The 16,027-nt window shown below is 40.3% G+C and overlaps 1 protein-coding gene across 10 annotated transcripts in view; it reads left to right on the top strand.

Moving 5' to 3' along the window:
• CAMK2D (calcium/calmodulin dependent protein kinase II delta) overlaps positions 1-16,027 on the top strand; it is a 381,486-nt gene that overhangs the window by 353,025 nt on the left and 12,434 nt on the right. For all 10 annotated transcript variants that reach the window (XM_073603037.1, XM_073603064.1, XM_073603019.1 and 7 more), the window contains 2 exons: positions 11,129-11,204; positions 14,380-14,474. In XM_073603037.1, coding sequence (XP_073459138.1) covers positions 11,129-11,204; positions 14,380-14,474 — 171 coding nt within the window. The remainder of the gene's footprint in view (positions 1-11,128; positions 11,205-14,379; positions 14,475-16,027) is intronic.

Raw genomic sequence — 16,027 nt, 5'->3', positions numbered from 1 at the left:
AAAAAAAAAAAAACATATGTTCGCGCAAGTTACGTATGTGTTCACTTCTGTACGCGGGGACAGGGGCGCTTTACATTTTTTTTTTTTTTTACTTTTATTTTTTAATTTTTACACTTTCTTTTAAAAAAAATAAAATTTTAAGCACTTTTGTTCCTATTACAAGGAATGTAAACATCCCTTGTAATAGGAATAGTGCGTGACAGGTCCTCTTTATGGAGCGATGTGGGGTCAATGAGACTCCATATTTCTCCTCCAGGCTGGAAAAAGCTGAGATAAAAAATAAAGAAAAACTCTCTGAGCCTTTCCAGCCGCGTCCTCGGCTTTGTTTACTTCCGTCGACATCGTACTGTTGCGCCCGGGCCTCCAAGGGTCACAGAGATGACTGGGGACCATCTGGTCCCCAGAAATCTCTATGGTAAACTTACGGCGGCGACCGATTTATTCTCCAGCTCACCAATCTCACAGGTGAGTCATTAGAAGCATCGGAGGGCAGCGGGAGGGGGGTTGTCTCCTCCCACTGCCTGTAAGAATGATCAAGCGGCTGAACTGCCGCTATGATTGTTCTTACGGTGCACAGAATCACCAGTGAAAATAAATGATATCTGGATGATGCCTGTAGCTGCAGGCATTATCCAGATATCCCCAATCAAAGTACATGACGTCATATGACATACAGCCGTCGGGAAGTGGTTAAAAAAACTGCATTCTATATTTTATATATACGCACACAGTAAATAAGCTTCCTTGTGAGCTGGTAAAAAAAGAACATGTTCTGATCTTTTTATTATTTTGTTTGTTGTACAATATGCAAGCAAAGTTTGATTTATACTTTATTATAATTTTGAAATGTAATCAGAGTGAAAAACGTTAATTTAAACAACAGCAATAAAAAACAGTAATACATTTTTTTAATCAATATTTTTTCATTTGTGGCATCATGACATGCATATCTTATTTTAAGTAGCTTTATATTACCAATTCCCATCTATAGAAGATAGGTTTAGTGCTCTATTTAAATAGTCTACCACACGGACTTGCTTTAAATTTATACAAAGCGCAGAAAGTTATTTTTAGTGTAGCTCAAAGCCTAACTAAACTAAGAAATTAACACTGTGTTAATATGCATGATCCTTGATACTACACTTTTAGCAGAAGTCTGATCACACTGGAACGACATACGCTCTGGCTTTGGGAGTACATGTCGCATGCCGTGTATAAATCAATAGTTCTGTATGAGAGCCGTCTTAACTGGTCCGACACAAGTCGGTCTGACTTTGAAAAAGGTTCCTGCACTACTTTTGGTCCGACTTTGGTCCTACTTCAGCCCATTGAATATTATTGAAGTCGGATCAAAGTCGGATCATCATCTTAACCGATCCGACTTTGGCATGCGACTTGTGCTGTGAGAATCTTGAAGGGGAAACCCATGCCAAAATGTAAAAAATAAGGAGTAGGGTTCCCCCAAAGACCATACCAGACCCTTTGGTCTAGTATGGATTCTAAGGGGGACTCCCACGCCAAAATAAAAAAGACGACATGGGGTCCCCCCAAAAATCAGACTCTTATCTGATCATGCAGCATGCTGATGTAGACAAGGGGCTCTTCCCCACAGCCCTGGGTGGGCGGTGATTGTGGAAGTCTGAGGGTGGGGGACTTATCGAAATCTGGAAGCCCCCTTTTACTCCCAGATCCTATCCTCCACTCTATGTGAATGAGTATGGGGTACATTGCATCCCTACCCATTCACCCAAAAAAAGTGTCAAAGAGAAAAAGAAATAAAGCTAGCACACAGGTTTCTGACAAAGTCCTTTATTAAAGCAGCTCCATCGTCTCTTCTCTGTCCAATTTTATCTCTCTCCGGCTCTTTTCCTGACGCTAGCTACCACTGCAAATGTTAGCTCCAGAGTGTGCCATTACTTCTATAACTATGGGGCATGGCCACCTGGTGACGTCATCTGCAGACCCCCACCCCACTTGTGACATCACTACCCAGGGTATGATGGGGCGGGAGAAGAACCGGAGGAAAAACTGCCAGCAGAAGAAGACATCAGCATAGCGAGAAGAACCGGAAGAAGAACCAGAGGAAGAAGACATCAGTGAGAAGAACCAGAGGATGAAGACGTCACCGGAGAAGAAATTGGAGGGAGAAAAGACGGACTTTGTCAAAAATCTGTGTGCTGTTTTTTATTTTTTACACTTTTGTGGGGGTGAATGGGTAGGGGTACAATGTACCCCATACTCATTCACATAGGGTGGGGGCTGGGATCTGGGGGCCCCCTTGTTAAAAGGGGATTCCAGATTTTGATAAGCCCCCCGCCCACAGACTCACACAACTACCCCTCAGGGTTATGGGTAAAAGGCCCTTGTCCCCATCAGCATGGGAATAAGGTGCTTTGGGGCAGGGGGGGCAGAGCCCCCCTACCCCAAAGCACCCCCCATGTTGAGGGCATGTGGCCTGGTATGGTCCAGGAGGGGGGTGGGTGCTCGCTTGTCCCCCACCTTTCCTGATCTGCCGGGCTTCGTGCTGGAATAAGGGTCTGGTATGGCTTTTGGGGGGAGACCACATGCCGTTTTCTTTTTTTATTTTGGTGTCGGAGTTCCCCTTAAATCCATAACAGACCAAAGGTTCTTCTATGGTCTTGGGGGGACCCCACGCCGTTTTTTTTTTTTTTTTTATGTTGGCAAGGGGTTCCTGCTTAAAATTCATACCAGACTTGAGGAGCCTGGTATTGTGGGGGTCAAAGTCGGATACCATTTATTGAAGTCAGCCGGAAATCGACAATGAAGTCGCAGGGCAAAGTCAGATCCACAGTCATAGGACTGTTGTGCCGTACAAGGGTAAAGAGCAACAAAACATTTAAACAAAGTTTTCTTACCCTTTTCTCTTTACTTCCCTAAGAAAATGTGGCCCACCCTCAAATCTCTATATTTAGTTAGATCTGTCACACTCACCTCTCCTCCTTTCTGCCACCAGAGCCAATATGGAGATGGCTCTCTTGATTGTGGTCGGATTTAATTGGCCATGCTGTTTTGTGATCAAGCAACACATTGCTACACCTAAGCTGTGTCCCCTTATTGCAGCATCTCCTGTGTCTATAATGACCCATTTTTCTGTGGGGGGGGGGGGCACAAAGAGGCAAACGTTTGCTTTTTGTGCTTTTTTGTGTTTTCTCTTCCAAGAGTTATTTAATTTTCTGTATATTTTAATAATAAAAAGTAAATATAAGAAAATACACTTTTTCAATTTGGTCAGTGATATGTTTTGGAATATGTGTTGCTGTGGTTAAAAAATTTAAAAAATATTTCTGCGATGTGTCTAGTAAAGCTTTACTCCTAAAGCATTGGGAAATCTTTAATGAATAACATCTAGACTGTTTAACCCATTGCCACCACCACCCCTGGCCCTGTAAGAGGACCTGAACATTAGGAGGCAGGTTTTCCAATCATGTGCCTGCTGTGATTGGCAGATTGCCAGCTCCCAATCGTAGACAATGATCAGGAGGTGCCCGTGAGAGTTTGGTCACTATTCTGTGAGTGTGCATTGAGCTCACATTCAGTACAAAACACATGTGCGGTGGCTGAGGCGAACACGGTCGGATTTTCCAACGTAAAATGTTCGATGGGGGCTTGTTGTCGGAAATTCCGACCATGTGTAGGCTACATCGGACATTTTCCATCGGAATATTCGTCACACAAAATTTGAGATCTGGATCTCAAATTTTCCGACAACAAAATCCATTGTCGTAAATTCCAATCGTGTGTACACAATTCCGACGCACAAAGTTCCACGCACGCTCGAAATCAAGCAGAAGGAGTCGCACTGGCTATTGAACTTCATTTTTCTCGGCTCGTTGTATGTGTTGTACATCACTGCATTCTTGGCGATCAGAATTTCCGACAAGATTTGTGTGACCGTGTGTATGCAAGACAAGTTTGAGCCAACATCCGTCTGAAAAAATCCATGGCTTTTGTTGTCGGAATGTCCGATCGTGTGTATGGGGCATTAGACTACATTAGACTACAAATAAAGTAACAAACAACATGACCGAAAACAAAATAATTTGTATGAACACTATACAATAAAAATAAATAATCTACATTAAAAATAATATTAAAAAAAAGGAAATGAGGCTAGTTGGGGTTAACAATGCCATAACAATAGCCATCTGTTTGGTTTGAGTATTACAAAGGCATGTATCCAGAATGTGTGTTAGTCTTTAAAGAACTATCATTACAATTTTTTAAAGTTGTTCTGCTGCCCATGGGACAACGTATACTGTATGTAGTGTCCCATGTAGCTAGGTGCTTCTTAAGTCTTGTTATGGGGGCCTAACTGCCCCCACTCCCTTTCCCCCCCATGGCTGATCCAACAACAGCTAGGAAAAGATTGATACATCATAAAAGCTTGCCCCAGCTCAGAGCACGTTCCCCAGACAAGAAGAATGCAAAGGGAAGGGTGGGTATCAGTCTGTTGCCTCTCTGCATTCCTCTTGCCACAGCTTGTCTGGGGAAAGTGCTCTGAGCCAAGGCAAAATGCCATTATGATGGGTCTGTCTCCTTCGTAGCTATTGTCAAATTTGCCACAGGGGGAGGGGAAGAGGGCGGATTTGACCTCATATCTAGACTTAGGAAGCACCTAGCTACATGGTTCAAAGTACTAAAAAGTACTACAAATACTACATTATTGAAATAGATGTGTTGTTTTTGAGAGTTGCCCAAGGACAAGTGAAAAAAAAAGCATCTAACTGTGTTATTTCCCAGAAGCGTTCTGGGGAACAGGAGTGTAACTAAAGGCAAAACTTTTTAGTTTTGGATTGCATGGAGAGGGATTAGAACACCTGTCAGTTTGTATTGCTGTTTGTGCCCGCATTAGGGAGATTCCCAAATTTTGGGCTGTCATCAGACCACTAATAGATGATAAATCCTCCAACGGGGACACCAGTTCTGGTGACCCAGGTGACACACCTAGATTCCCTCACTTTGGAGGGATTTCCTTTCACTTGTTTTTGGCTATGGGACAGGAAGTGAAGGAAACTCTCCCCAATGGGTCATACATGAAAAAAAAAATGACAGGGGTTATAACCCAACCTTACTCTATCCAAAATGAAAAAAAAAACATATTGGTAACCTCACTGTATGGACCTATTGTGTAATTTCCACATCCTGTGCAATTACGTACCCTGAAATGGCAATTTCATCTCATAGTCTTGGTTAATTTCTTTGACATTGACAATAATTGGATGACATCTAGAACATCATTGAACTGCTGTTTGTGACATATGATTATGTCTGTGACGTGATTATATGCAGAAAAAAACACCTGTAATGTTTTACACATTTTTCTCATACTTAGAGTATATACAAAGACAATTTGCTAAGGATTTCTACCAAGTTGCAATCCACTGGCCTAATATATGAATGTGACATTTATAAATAAAGTTCTTGTCAATAATGTGTATTGAGTTTTTCTACTGTAATATGTATTTTCTTCCTAAGGCACTCATAATTGCATAAAATATGAAAATGTGGCACTCACAAATGATAATATATGTGTAAAACTATGTATAAATATGTGCAGATGTGAATAAAGCAAAATCCATATAAAGTAAAGTCCAAATCAAATATAAAAAAAATATATATCCAAATCCTCGATGGGAAAAAAAACCTCTCAGGTGCAGTGAGCCACAGACACTCCAGAACTTTTCAGGTGCAAATCAACATCCCCATATGTGTCCCCACTCACCAAATGACGATGACCCCCAGCTTTGCAGTTTGGGGGTCACTTCAGGTTTAAGCCCGGTTTCACACATGTGCGGTGCGAATTGAAGCTCAGGTTTCACTGGGGAGATAAAAATCTCCTGTTCAAAGGAATCATTGCGTTTTAGCTCAGGATCAGTGAGCAGGGGGAGGGGGGGGGGGGGAGGGGGAGGTGTAGTGAGGAGAAGTAGAAAATCCTTGTTCAGAACGCAATGCATCTGCGAATCAGATGCGTTCCCATAGGAGATAATAGGCTTGTAGTTCGCACCGCAATGCCCAAAAAACGCACATGTTTTTTGTGCAATGCGCAGTGCGAATGCAACACACATATGTGAACCAGATGCATTCATATGAATGTATTTTAAAATGTCCTGCGAATTAGATGCGGTGTAAGCCACATCTAATTCGCATAGGTGTGAACCCGGGCTAAATGATGGTATCCAGAAGAGTTCAGGGGTAGTGGTGTACACATCAGATGAAGGTTTATAGTAGAATTTCTCAGCAGATTCGCCAGGCACCAAAAAGGAAAAGAATTGAAACTAATAGTGAAAGTACTGTTTGAAAGGGGATTTATTCCATATAAAAATGGATACTTACAACATAGCTGATAAAAACAGGCATGTAAAAAGGGCTGTAGATGTGTCCAGACGCCGCTTACAGGCGTGTGTTTCAGGAACCAGGAAGTGCATTCCAAGGAGCAGGAAATGACATCAGTGCCCCTGGAAATGCGTCAACAAGTTTCGCCCACCCACAGGGCGTTATCATCAGGTCTTTGATAACGCCGTGTGGGCGGACGAAACTTGTTAATGCGTTTCCGGCGGCGCTGATGTAATTTCCTGCTCCTTGGAACGCACGTCCTGGTTCCTGGAACGCACACCTGTGAGCGGCGTCCGGATACATCTACAACCCTTTTTACATGTCATCAAGGATTTCAATATATATTTTTCATGTTTGATTTGGACTTTATATGGATTTTGCTTTATTCACATCTGCACATATTTATACGTAGTTTTGCACATATATTATCATTTGTGAGCGCCACATTTTCATATTTCATTCATTTCGTCTAGTGATCAGTACTTTGTGTGTGGGAGCTGCTTTAGTTTTCTTTTTTCACTGTTTTTTCACCATTCGCGCAAGTTTATATTTTAGGATATATAGTTTTATACTCATAATTGCAGTATCACATTGTTTCATTGGGTGGCAGAATTTTTGGAAAAGTTTAGAAGTGTCTTTGACGATTTTGTAAGGGAGCTTGCAGTGCAAGAGGCAGCCATGTTAACTGTGCCCACCTATAGCAGTCAGTCAGAATTAGAATGACTTTTGCCATATAACGTAAAAGAAAGACCTGATTGGTTTGTTGCCTTATTGCAGTTTGCATTTCCCCATTGTTCTTTGCATGGTCTTAGTTCAAATGGTCACATTCAGGTCTGTTCAGTATGGCAAAGTACAAATCAGTTTGGCAAAGTGTTCCAATCCATATTAATCAGATTTTGGGCAACTGAAGCCAGATAAATTCTGCCTTATTAAGCAAACTACTAATGTGTGTTACAAATATTCAGTCTGATCTCTGCTGTTATAAAAATCTGGAACATTAGCTACAATTACTGGTTATTTAACCTTTTCCCTACCGCACTATAGCCAAAAGATGGCTACAGCACAGTTACCCAGTTCTGGGAGGACGTCCTTCCACGTCCCCCTAGGGCAGAGATATGCAATTAGCAGACCTCCAGCTGTTACAAAACTACAAGTCCCATCATGCCTCTGCCTCTGGGTGTCATGCTTGTGGCTCTCAGAGCCTTGCTATGCCTCATGGGACTTGTAGTTCTGCAACAGCTGGAGGTCCGCTAATTGCATATCCCTGCCCTAGGGAGAGCATTGGGCATGATCTGTGACCACTGCGTACTTTGGATAAAGCTGATCACAGGTCAGGGTAAAAGGCCAATCACATTGGCCCTTTACCATGTGATCAGCTTGTCACATGTAAACAGAATTGTTGGTTACCAGCATTCCTCTTCTCACATACTGTCTCTGTGTGAGCAAAGGAGAGCCGATAACTGGCAAGCCTGACAGGGCACATTAAGTACATTGTTTACACTGATAATCAGGGCACTGATCATCAGTGCCTATCGTTGCTACCTATAAATGCCCATTAGTGCAGTCTATCAATGCCCCTCAGTGTCGCTTATCAGTGCCGCCTCATTAGTAGTGCAGCCTCGTCAGTGCCTCTTCGTAAGTGCACATTATTGCAGCCACATCAGTGCAACCTCACTGGTGCAGCTTATCTGTGCCCATTTGTGCCGCCTCGTCAGTGCAGTCTCATCAATGCCCATCAGTGCAGCCTCACCAGTGCCCATCAGTGCAACCTCACCAGTGCCAGCCAGTGCCCATCAGTGCAACCTTATCAGTGGCCATTGGTGGAGAAGAAAAATTACTTCCTCACAGTGGCCCTTTTCCATGTTATTAGCTTATCACATGTAAACAGACTTGCAGGTAATGTATTGCTATAAAAGCTGCAATGTAAGTCAGTGTAGCTTTAGTTAATCACAGCAATACACTGCAACGCAGTGGAGTCACAGATGGCGGAGAGCTACACTAGACATCTTGCAGCAATCCAGATATATTTAGCTGTAGTTCCTGCATGGAAATTTATAGTTGGAAAACCCCCATGTGAATAACATGTCAGGCAGTGATATTCTAGGTGAGCAGATGGTAACTGAAATGTAAACAGGATTGTATGAAGTCAAAATAGCTCATTCATGACCATTAAACTGCTTAAAGTCAGAAAGTTCATGCCAAGTGCAGTTTTATCTTGGTGACAAAATGGGGGATGGTAAATAAGATCCGGTAGTTCTAGGGCAATAGCTATAATTTGCCTGGTGAAAGGCAGTATATACCTGTTGGTAGTGAGTGTCAAAAACAGAGAGAGATTTGCGAAAGAGCATGAAGCAGATATTGCACACTCGCAAATGTTGATTCTACCTCTATGAGGTTTGTCTATTTACTGCTCAGCCTACTTCATAAAATCCATGTCACCAGTGTCTCATGCTAAATGTCCAAGTTGCTTGAAACTGTAAAACACCAGCTATATGCAACATGAGTGTAGATAGAGTTAGAAGGGAGCAAAGTAAGTATAAACAGAGCTGCAAGATTGCAAAGATTGATGTCACAACTGAGTGATGTAGTTTACTTACTGCTCTACCCTCTCCATGTAATTCAGGTTTCCAGTCCTTCTTGGGCAGCTAGCTATATCGCTTATAGCTATAGTTATGCCGAAGTGGAGCAGCTACAGGTCTTTCCGATGTCTCTGTCCCGATTGGCGAGATGTCCTCACATATTGCAGATTACAAAGGAAGGTGGCTGGCTATTTAATATGCTGTTTGCGTGTTTGAATCAGCATAGCCTGCTTCCGCATCCAGGTGTGATGACGTCACTCCGTTGGCGCTTGCGTTTCATGATCCGCAGACTTCCTCAGAACAGGGAGGGATTAGTTGAATGTTTCTTATATACCCATTCGGTACATGTAAATGAAGAACTCCCTCTAATGTTGAAAAATCGTCACTTCAGTAAATAAAAGAATGCATTTAAACAGGATTTTGTGCTTTGAAAACATGCTCATTTTTTGTTGCTTTTTACTCCATCCAGTGGTCACTCCATCCACTATGCTTCAGTGATAGCTAATTAGAGAATGTCAGATTGAATATCTGTTCTTTCCCGATCCTCTCAAGAAGCCTACTGTGGCATTTATTCAGGATAGGTCACTAAGAGGGTATCAAGTCGACACTACCAGAGAGACATCAATCAATACTATCCAGATGAACTGGGAATATATTGAAAGAAACTTTTTGGGTGATTGAAGGGATTAAAAAAAAAATTGATATTAAAATACATATATTTCCTAGATTACAATCTGTTTAATAATAGATGGAAAATGAAACCTCAAGAAACATCTTATGATTTAATTCTATATTTAGGCCCTTTGGAATCAGGGTATCTAAGTTTAGAGCATAGATTCACTTTATTTTAAAGCCATTGGTTTTCCTTGCATGGAAATCCTTGAAATGTTGAGCTAGGGGGATTCTCTTTATCTGTTCCTTTGTCCTGTTCAGTTTTTCCAGATGGTTTTAATATCTCTCAGATAGTCACCAATCCGGGGTCTAAGTTGTTGCTTAGTCTTCCCAATGTATATTTTATTACAGGGGCATTCGATCATATATATCACCTTGATCGAAGAGCAGTTGAGGAATTTTTTTATTTCAAAAGTTTTAGTCTGATCCGAATTGGTGAACATCCGAGTTTTATGTTTTTGTAGGATTGTTTGAATGTTGCCATATTGTTGTCCGTATTTTCCAGCGTATAAGATGACTTTTTACACTTCGGCTACATACAGTATATACCGCTGAGCCAATCCCGGTGAGCAATGTATTCAAATGAATACAGAGCCTGCTCGGATTGGAGTAACAACCTCTGCCAATCCGAGCAGGCTACATACAGTAGCCTGCTCGGATTGGCTTTGGAGTCAGAGAGGTGCGGGCTGACAATGTTACAGCCTCTGCCAATCCAAGCAGGCTTTGTATTCATTAACATAATACATTGCTCGCCTTTATTGGCTCCAGCTCCAGCAAAGAGGAGGAAGGATATGGCTCCAGCTCCAGCAAGAACAAAGAAGGATATAAAGCGTTGGAAACTTCAGAAGGGGGGGGACGTCTTATACGGTGAGTACAGGCAAAAACTCTTAAAAACCTGTAAAATTAGGAGCTTGTTTTATACGCCCAGTCACCTTATACACCGGAAAATATGGTAGTGTGGCTTGAAGTGTTATCTTTTTTGGGGGGGGTTTTGTTCACCTCCTAATAGTGTTCTTTGATCAATATCAATTGCTCTCTTTTTGGCTCTCCTTAGGACTTATTGTGAGCAGTGTTTGCTGCTGTTTCTTTTCTAAAGGTTCTTGTACTTAGGTGATTCCCTGTTTATGAGTTATTTAGATCCAGAGAGGGGATCTCTTTAGTGTCAAATGTAAATCCTAGTTTGATGTTTCTATCATTATTGTTTAGTTCTGTTATGAATTCTTTAAGCTGAGCTTCCCTGCCGTTTTTGGAGTACCAAAATGTCATCAATGTACCTCAGCCAATGTAAAACATTGGCGACCAGTTTACCTTTCCTACCTCCTACTATTTGCAATGCACATGGTTAGGCACCATTCATGCTCCATGCACAATTATTTTTCTAAATGATTACTTCAGAAATGTATGACGTGATAGTAGCTGAATGTAGATTATTTGTAGGCTTCAAAGTTAACACTGTGTAATTCTATACTGTTGTCGTGTTAGTTATCTATACTATTTAACTAAGAAACCTTTCTATTTTTCAGCTCGCAAGCAGGAAATCATCAAAGTTACAGAACAACTAATTGAAGCTATTAATAATGGAGATTTTGAGGCCTATACGTAAGTGACATAATGCACAAAACTTTTCAAGGATATTTGGATTTATTCTATAAAGATTTATTGTTCTTATGTGTAACTAAAGGCAAAACTTGTTCTTTTTTTGGGATAGTGTAAGAGAGGGTTGTAACCCACGTCATTTTTTTGCCATCTGTGTCCCATTGGGGAGATTTCCCTTCACTTCCTGTCCCATATGCAAAACAGGAAGTGAGAGGAAATCCCTCCAAAGTGAGGGAATCCGGGTGGGTCACCAGAACTCGTTGGAAGATATCCCCTCTATTAGTGTTCTAATGTCAAGTTGATGTCTGATGTGAAGTTTTTCCTTTTAGTTACACTTTAAAAGCTATTTCATAAATGCATTAACCCACAGTAGATTCAAGCCAGTGCAACATGGATTCTGATTGATTGCTATTGGTTACTGCTCTTAAGAATTAGCACCTAAAGTGTACTCACTTTCAGGCAGTCTCAACCCCTCAAACACGAAAAATTGTGAATGATCTAGCAGGCATGAATATAGTAGGCATTCTGTGGCTATTATTACTACTAGAAGTCATAGGATTTATTTATAAATTACAGGTTCTTATATAGTGCCGTCAGTTTATGCTGCACTTTACATAACAGCTTTACTCTCCACACAGTATCTTTCCTACAAATTCTAGAGAAAATTAAGATAGAATTTACCTAAGAAGCCTTTCAGGGGCCCTTTTACATCCATCATTGGTATCCTCAGGAAATATATAAAATGACAAAAACAGTCTGGAGCCAGAAAAATGGGACATATGTTGCACTGGGAACCTTGTGAATGTCCAGCAAGAGCCCAAAAAGCAACAGTGTGAGTGAGCACACCAGAAGGGGTGTGAATACAAGTAAAAACATTCAGGGGAAACCACAATTAGAAGCGCTGACAAACAATCAAAAAGCGAAATGAGATAAAATCATGTGCCGATTAAATAATGACATATGCTTATAAAAATCTCCTTGCATAGATGGAGCAACTGCAAAGCGTTCTCTTCACGGTGACAGTACCTTGAGCAACAGTCGGTGGTGGACTGGCTTGATGAAGCAATGCTGCGATGGCAAAAGCTTCATGTATTCCTGTATGTCACTAGAAAAAAGGAAGCCAGCGTGTGCAGAGTCAGATGGACAATATGAGACCTCGATCGAAAACCCAATGATATGTGGCAGGATGGTGTAACAGCCACGGAACAAGGAAGGGACTGAGAGGCCGCCGGGAACAACCACCGACTGGAGCTGGTGGATGGAAACACCCCAGCGTGACGTCTTACGATCAGGGAACACAAGTCCAAAACGAGGCTTGAAGCACAAAGGGTGGAGAGCAAGCAGAGGAGAATGGAGAGAGAGGATAGCTGTCGCCACGATCAGCGCTTCCAATTGTGGTTGCCCCTGAGTGTTTTTAGGAAATATTATTTGGAGACTATGGTGATTACCACTGAAAATGATATGTTACAGACTGAATCACATTACATTTTGAGATTTTTTTTATAGTTTCCTAGCAGAATGGTACAGCACAATTAAACATTAGCTAAGGATCCTTTTGTTTAGTTCGGTTGTATGTAACCATCTTTACTATTTTTGTATTTTTCAGAATTTTGTACTGTAACTTCTTGCTTATCTTAAGTAAATGTTTTGCCTTTTTGGTAAAAAAAAGTAGAAAACATTAGCTAGGGATAGTCATGCATATTTAGTTAAATTTCTTTTCATATGTGCCTTTAGTAAATCAATTTCTTTGTTTTTCAATTTCAAGTTTTTTTCAGATCTCTTTAAGAGGAGAGTTAATTCAGTTATCTTCAGTTAAAGCTCAGCTACATGATACCTAACTATTTGATCCCCTAAGAAAAAATAACTAAATCCCTCTTACCTGAAGCCATGCATATGTAACATTGCTGGCTCAAGTCTTTTCCTCTAATGTTTACTTACTGGAAGGGTCCATCTGCGGGTGTTTATGTTACTGTCTGTGAGATGTGAACACTCCTGATTTGATGGCTGTTGGAAGGGTCCTCTCAGGACAGAGACAAGACCAGTGGTCTCAGGGGGTGGGGGTGCTAGCATCATAAATCATAGCACTGGATTAGGGGTTCCCCTACACCATAACCGGCAGAAGTGAGTGAACTGAATAGGATACTTAGGTCAGTATATCTGCCTTCATCAGGTAAATGTGGGGGAAGGGTTAGATTAGAGAGGGGTGGGAGGGAGGTACTGTAAAAAAATAAATTTTACCTGAAATGGCACTTTAAAACATGCAGCTCACATACAGCCAGAGCTTGAGCAGCTCTTAAACCAACCATATAATTATGAATTAGTGTCTAAATATTATTTAGCATTGATAACCGACAGACCAAGACTGGTACGAATTCAAAGATATGGACAGTATATAACTAATTTGTTTTATCAACCGATAGTTATTAAATTGAAACTTTTTCACAAATGTATTTCACTCCATCTAAATTGCATAAATTGCGATTGTTCACGTTTGTGGTCAAGAAGTGAATTTGTTTCACTCTTTATGGTCTTGTCTGATGTGCATAGTGGAATTGGATGGAGGTCAAATTTTTTACTAAAGATATTTTCAAACTTACTAATATATATAACCCTAAAACCTGTCATACGCATTCTCAAAAATATACAGTTTTGGAAATGTGCTTTTTTATGCAAAAACAAACCTGAAGGATAGTTCCTCCCTTGTCTGTCGGAATGCAGGAACTTGATAAAATGTGAGGTTTCCAGTTTATAAATTAGCTATGGACTTAGGGGTACACCACAAGACTTTTAAATATGGGGCCCTGGACTAGATCCATCTTTATGCTTCTTTTACAACACTGGTGTAACATAACCATGTACAGTGACTTAGATTATTGTATGAATGTTCCCTGCACTGTCATTTCCCCCTTTTCTTGTGTGTTGTATTTCTATAATATGATGTTGTAACTTATTTTATACAAGAACAAATGACAATATAAGATTGTTGTAATTTGAGATACATCAATTGTTCCTGTATTACAAGAAAAAATATATAAAATTTTTTTATAAACTGACCATTTAATTTGTAGGATATTTACTTTGCTATTTCTTTATAGTTAACAGAAAGTCAACAATTCAGTTTTAATATAATACTTACACATTGTGGAATATGTCCAGTAACGTGTTAATATATTTACAGGAAGATCTGTGACCCAGGCCTTACTTCATTTGAGCCCGAAGCTCTAGGAAACCTTGTAGAAGGAATGGATTTTCATCGGTTTTACTTTGAAAATGGTAGGATATATTTTAGGGTTTACCTACCTTTCATTCACATGGTTTAAAAGAAAATGTTCCTGCGTCTGCTAAAGCACCCCAGCAGTGTTAGTTGAACTTCATGTAAATGTGGAGCCTAATAAAAAATAATGGGAAGTTAAATATGAAAAAAAAAATTGACATGGTAAATACTGTCATTCACTACTCTAATTAGTGTAGAGACACTATGATCGATGAAATCTTGCTTAAATTGTAGGTATAGGTAGGACCCTATTAAGAAGAAAAAATAAGCAACCTGCTATTGTTCATATACCGGTATGTTATGTTCTTTTATAAATACATTTTGCAAATGTAAATTTTTTATTTAATTTGCTATAATTATAGTAGATAATGATAGGGAAACCCCAGAACTCAAGGGGTTTCAATAACATGTTAACTGCTGAAGCCACATTCAACAAAGATGTATGTAATATACAAGCCTATAGTTTTAGATATATGCATGGAGAGCAGCACAGCACAATACACAGTTTTGATTTGAAAAACATTGCTCTGAGTAGCTAGGGAGAACAATACAATTTATGTTTTACCAAAAGAGTGGGAACTAGCTATCTAAAGTTAATTTTGAAGTCAAATCTTAATACTCTGGTCATATTCATTGATATGCGGATGGTCATTCACATAAGCTTGTCAACTTTAAGGCTATCTTCAAAGGGGCGATATAGCACGTTTTGCAATTTAAGGTGTAAATAGCCTTTGAACACAATCAAGACAATTGTTACACTTCTAACAGAATATACAACCAATATATACACATTATATATATATATATATATATATATATATATATATATATATATATATATATATATACACACACAGTCATGGCCGAAATTGTTGGCACCCCAGAAGTTTTTCCAGAAAATCAAGTATTTCTCACAGAAAAGTATTGCAGTAACACATGTTTTGCTATACACATGTTTATTCCCTTTGTGTGTATTGGAACAAAACAAAGAAAGAGAGGAAAAAAAGGAAATTGGACATAATGTCACACAAAACTCCAAAAATGGGCTGGTGAAAATTCTTGGCACCCTTAACTTAACACCCTTTGGAAAAAATAACTGAAATCAGTCGCTTCCTATAACCATCAATAAGCTTCTTATGCAGTGTACACACGACCGGACTTTTTGACAGCAAAGGTCCGACGGAACGAATCTGCCGGACAATCCCATCGTGTGTGGGCTTCATCGGACCTTTGCTGTCGAAAAATTAGACGGACTTTAGATTTGGAACATGTTTCAAATCTTTCCGACGGACTCAAGTCCTGTCGAAAAATCCATTCATCTGTATGCTAGTCCGACGGGCTAAAACCGATGCTAGGGCAGCTATTGGCTACTGGCTATGGACTTCCTTATTTTAGTCCGGTCGTACGTCATCATATTCGAAACGATCGGACTTTGGTGTGATCGTGCGTAGGCAAGTCCGATTCATTGGAACTCCATCGAAAAGTCCTTCGGAGTTCCGTCCAACCAAAAGTCCGGTCATGTGTACACGGCATTACACCTCTCACCTGGAAT

Source organism: Aquarana catesbeiana, linkage group LG01, assembly GCF_042186555.1.
Source record: "Aquarana catesbeiana isolate 2022-GZ linkage group LG01, ASM4218655v1, whole genome shotgun sequence".
Lineage (NCBI taxonomy): Eukaryota > Metazoa > Chordata > Amphibia > Anura > Ranidae > Aquarana > Aquarana catesbeiana.
Note: the sequence above shows the minus strand (reverse complement) of the source record. Positions and strands in the feature narration are given on the sequence as shown.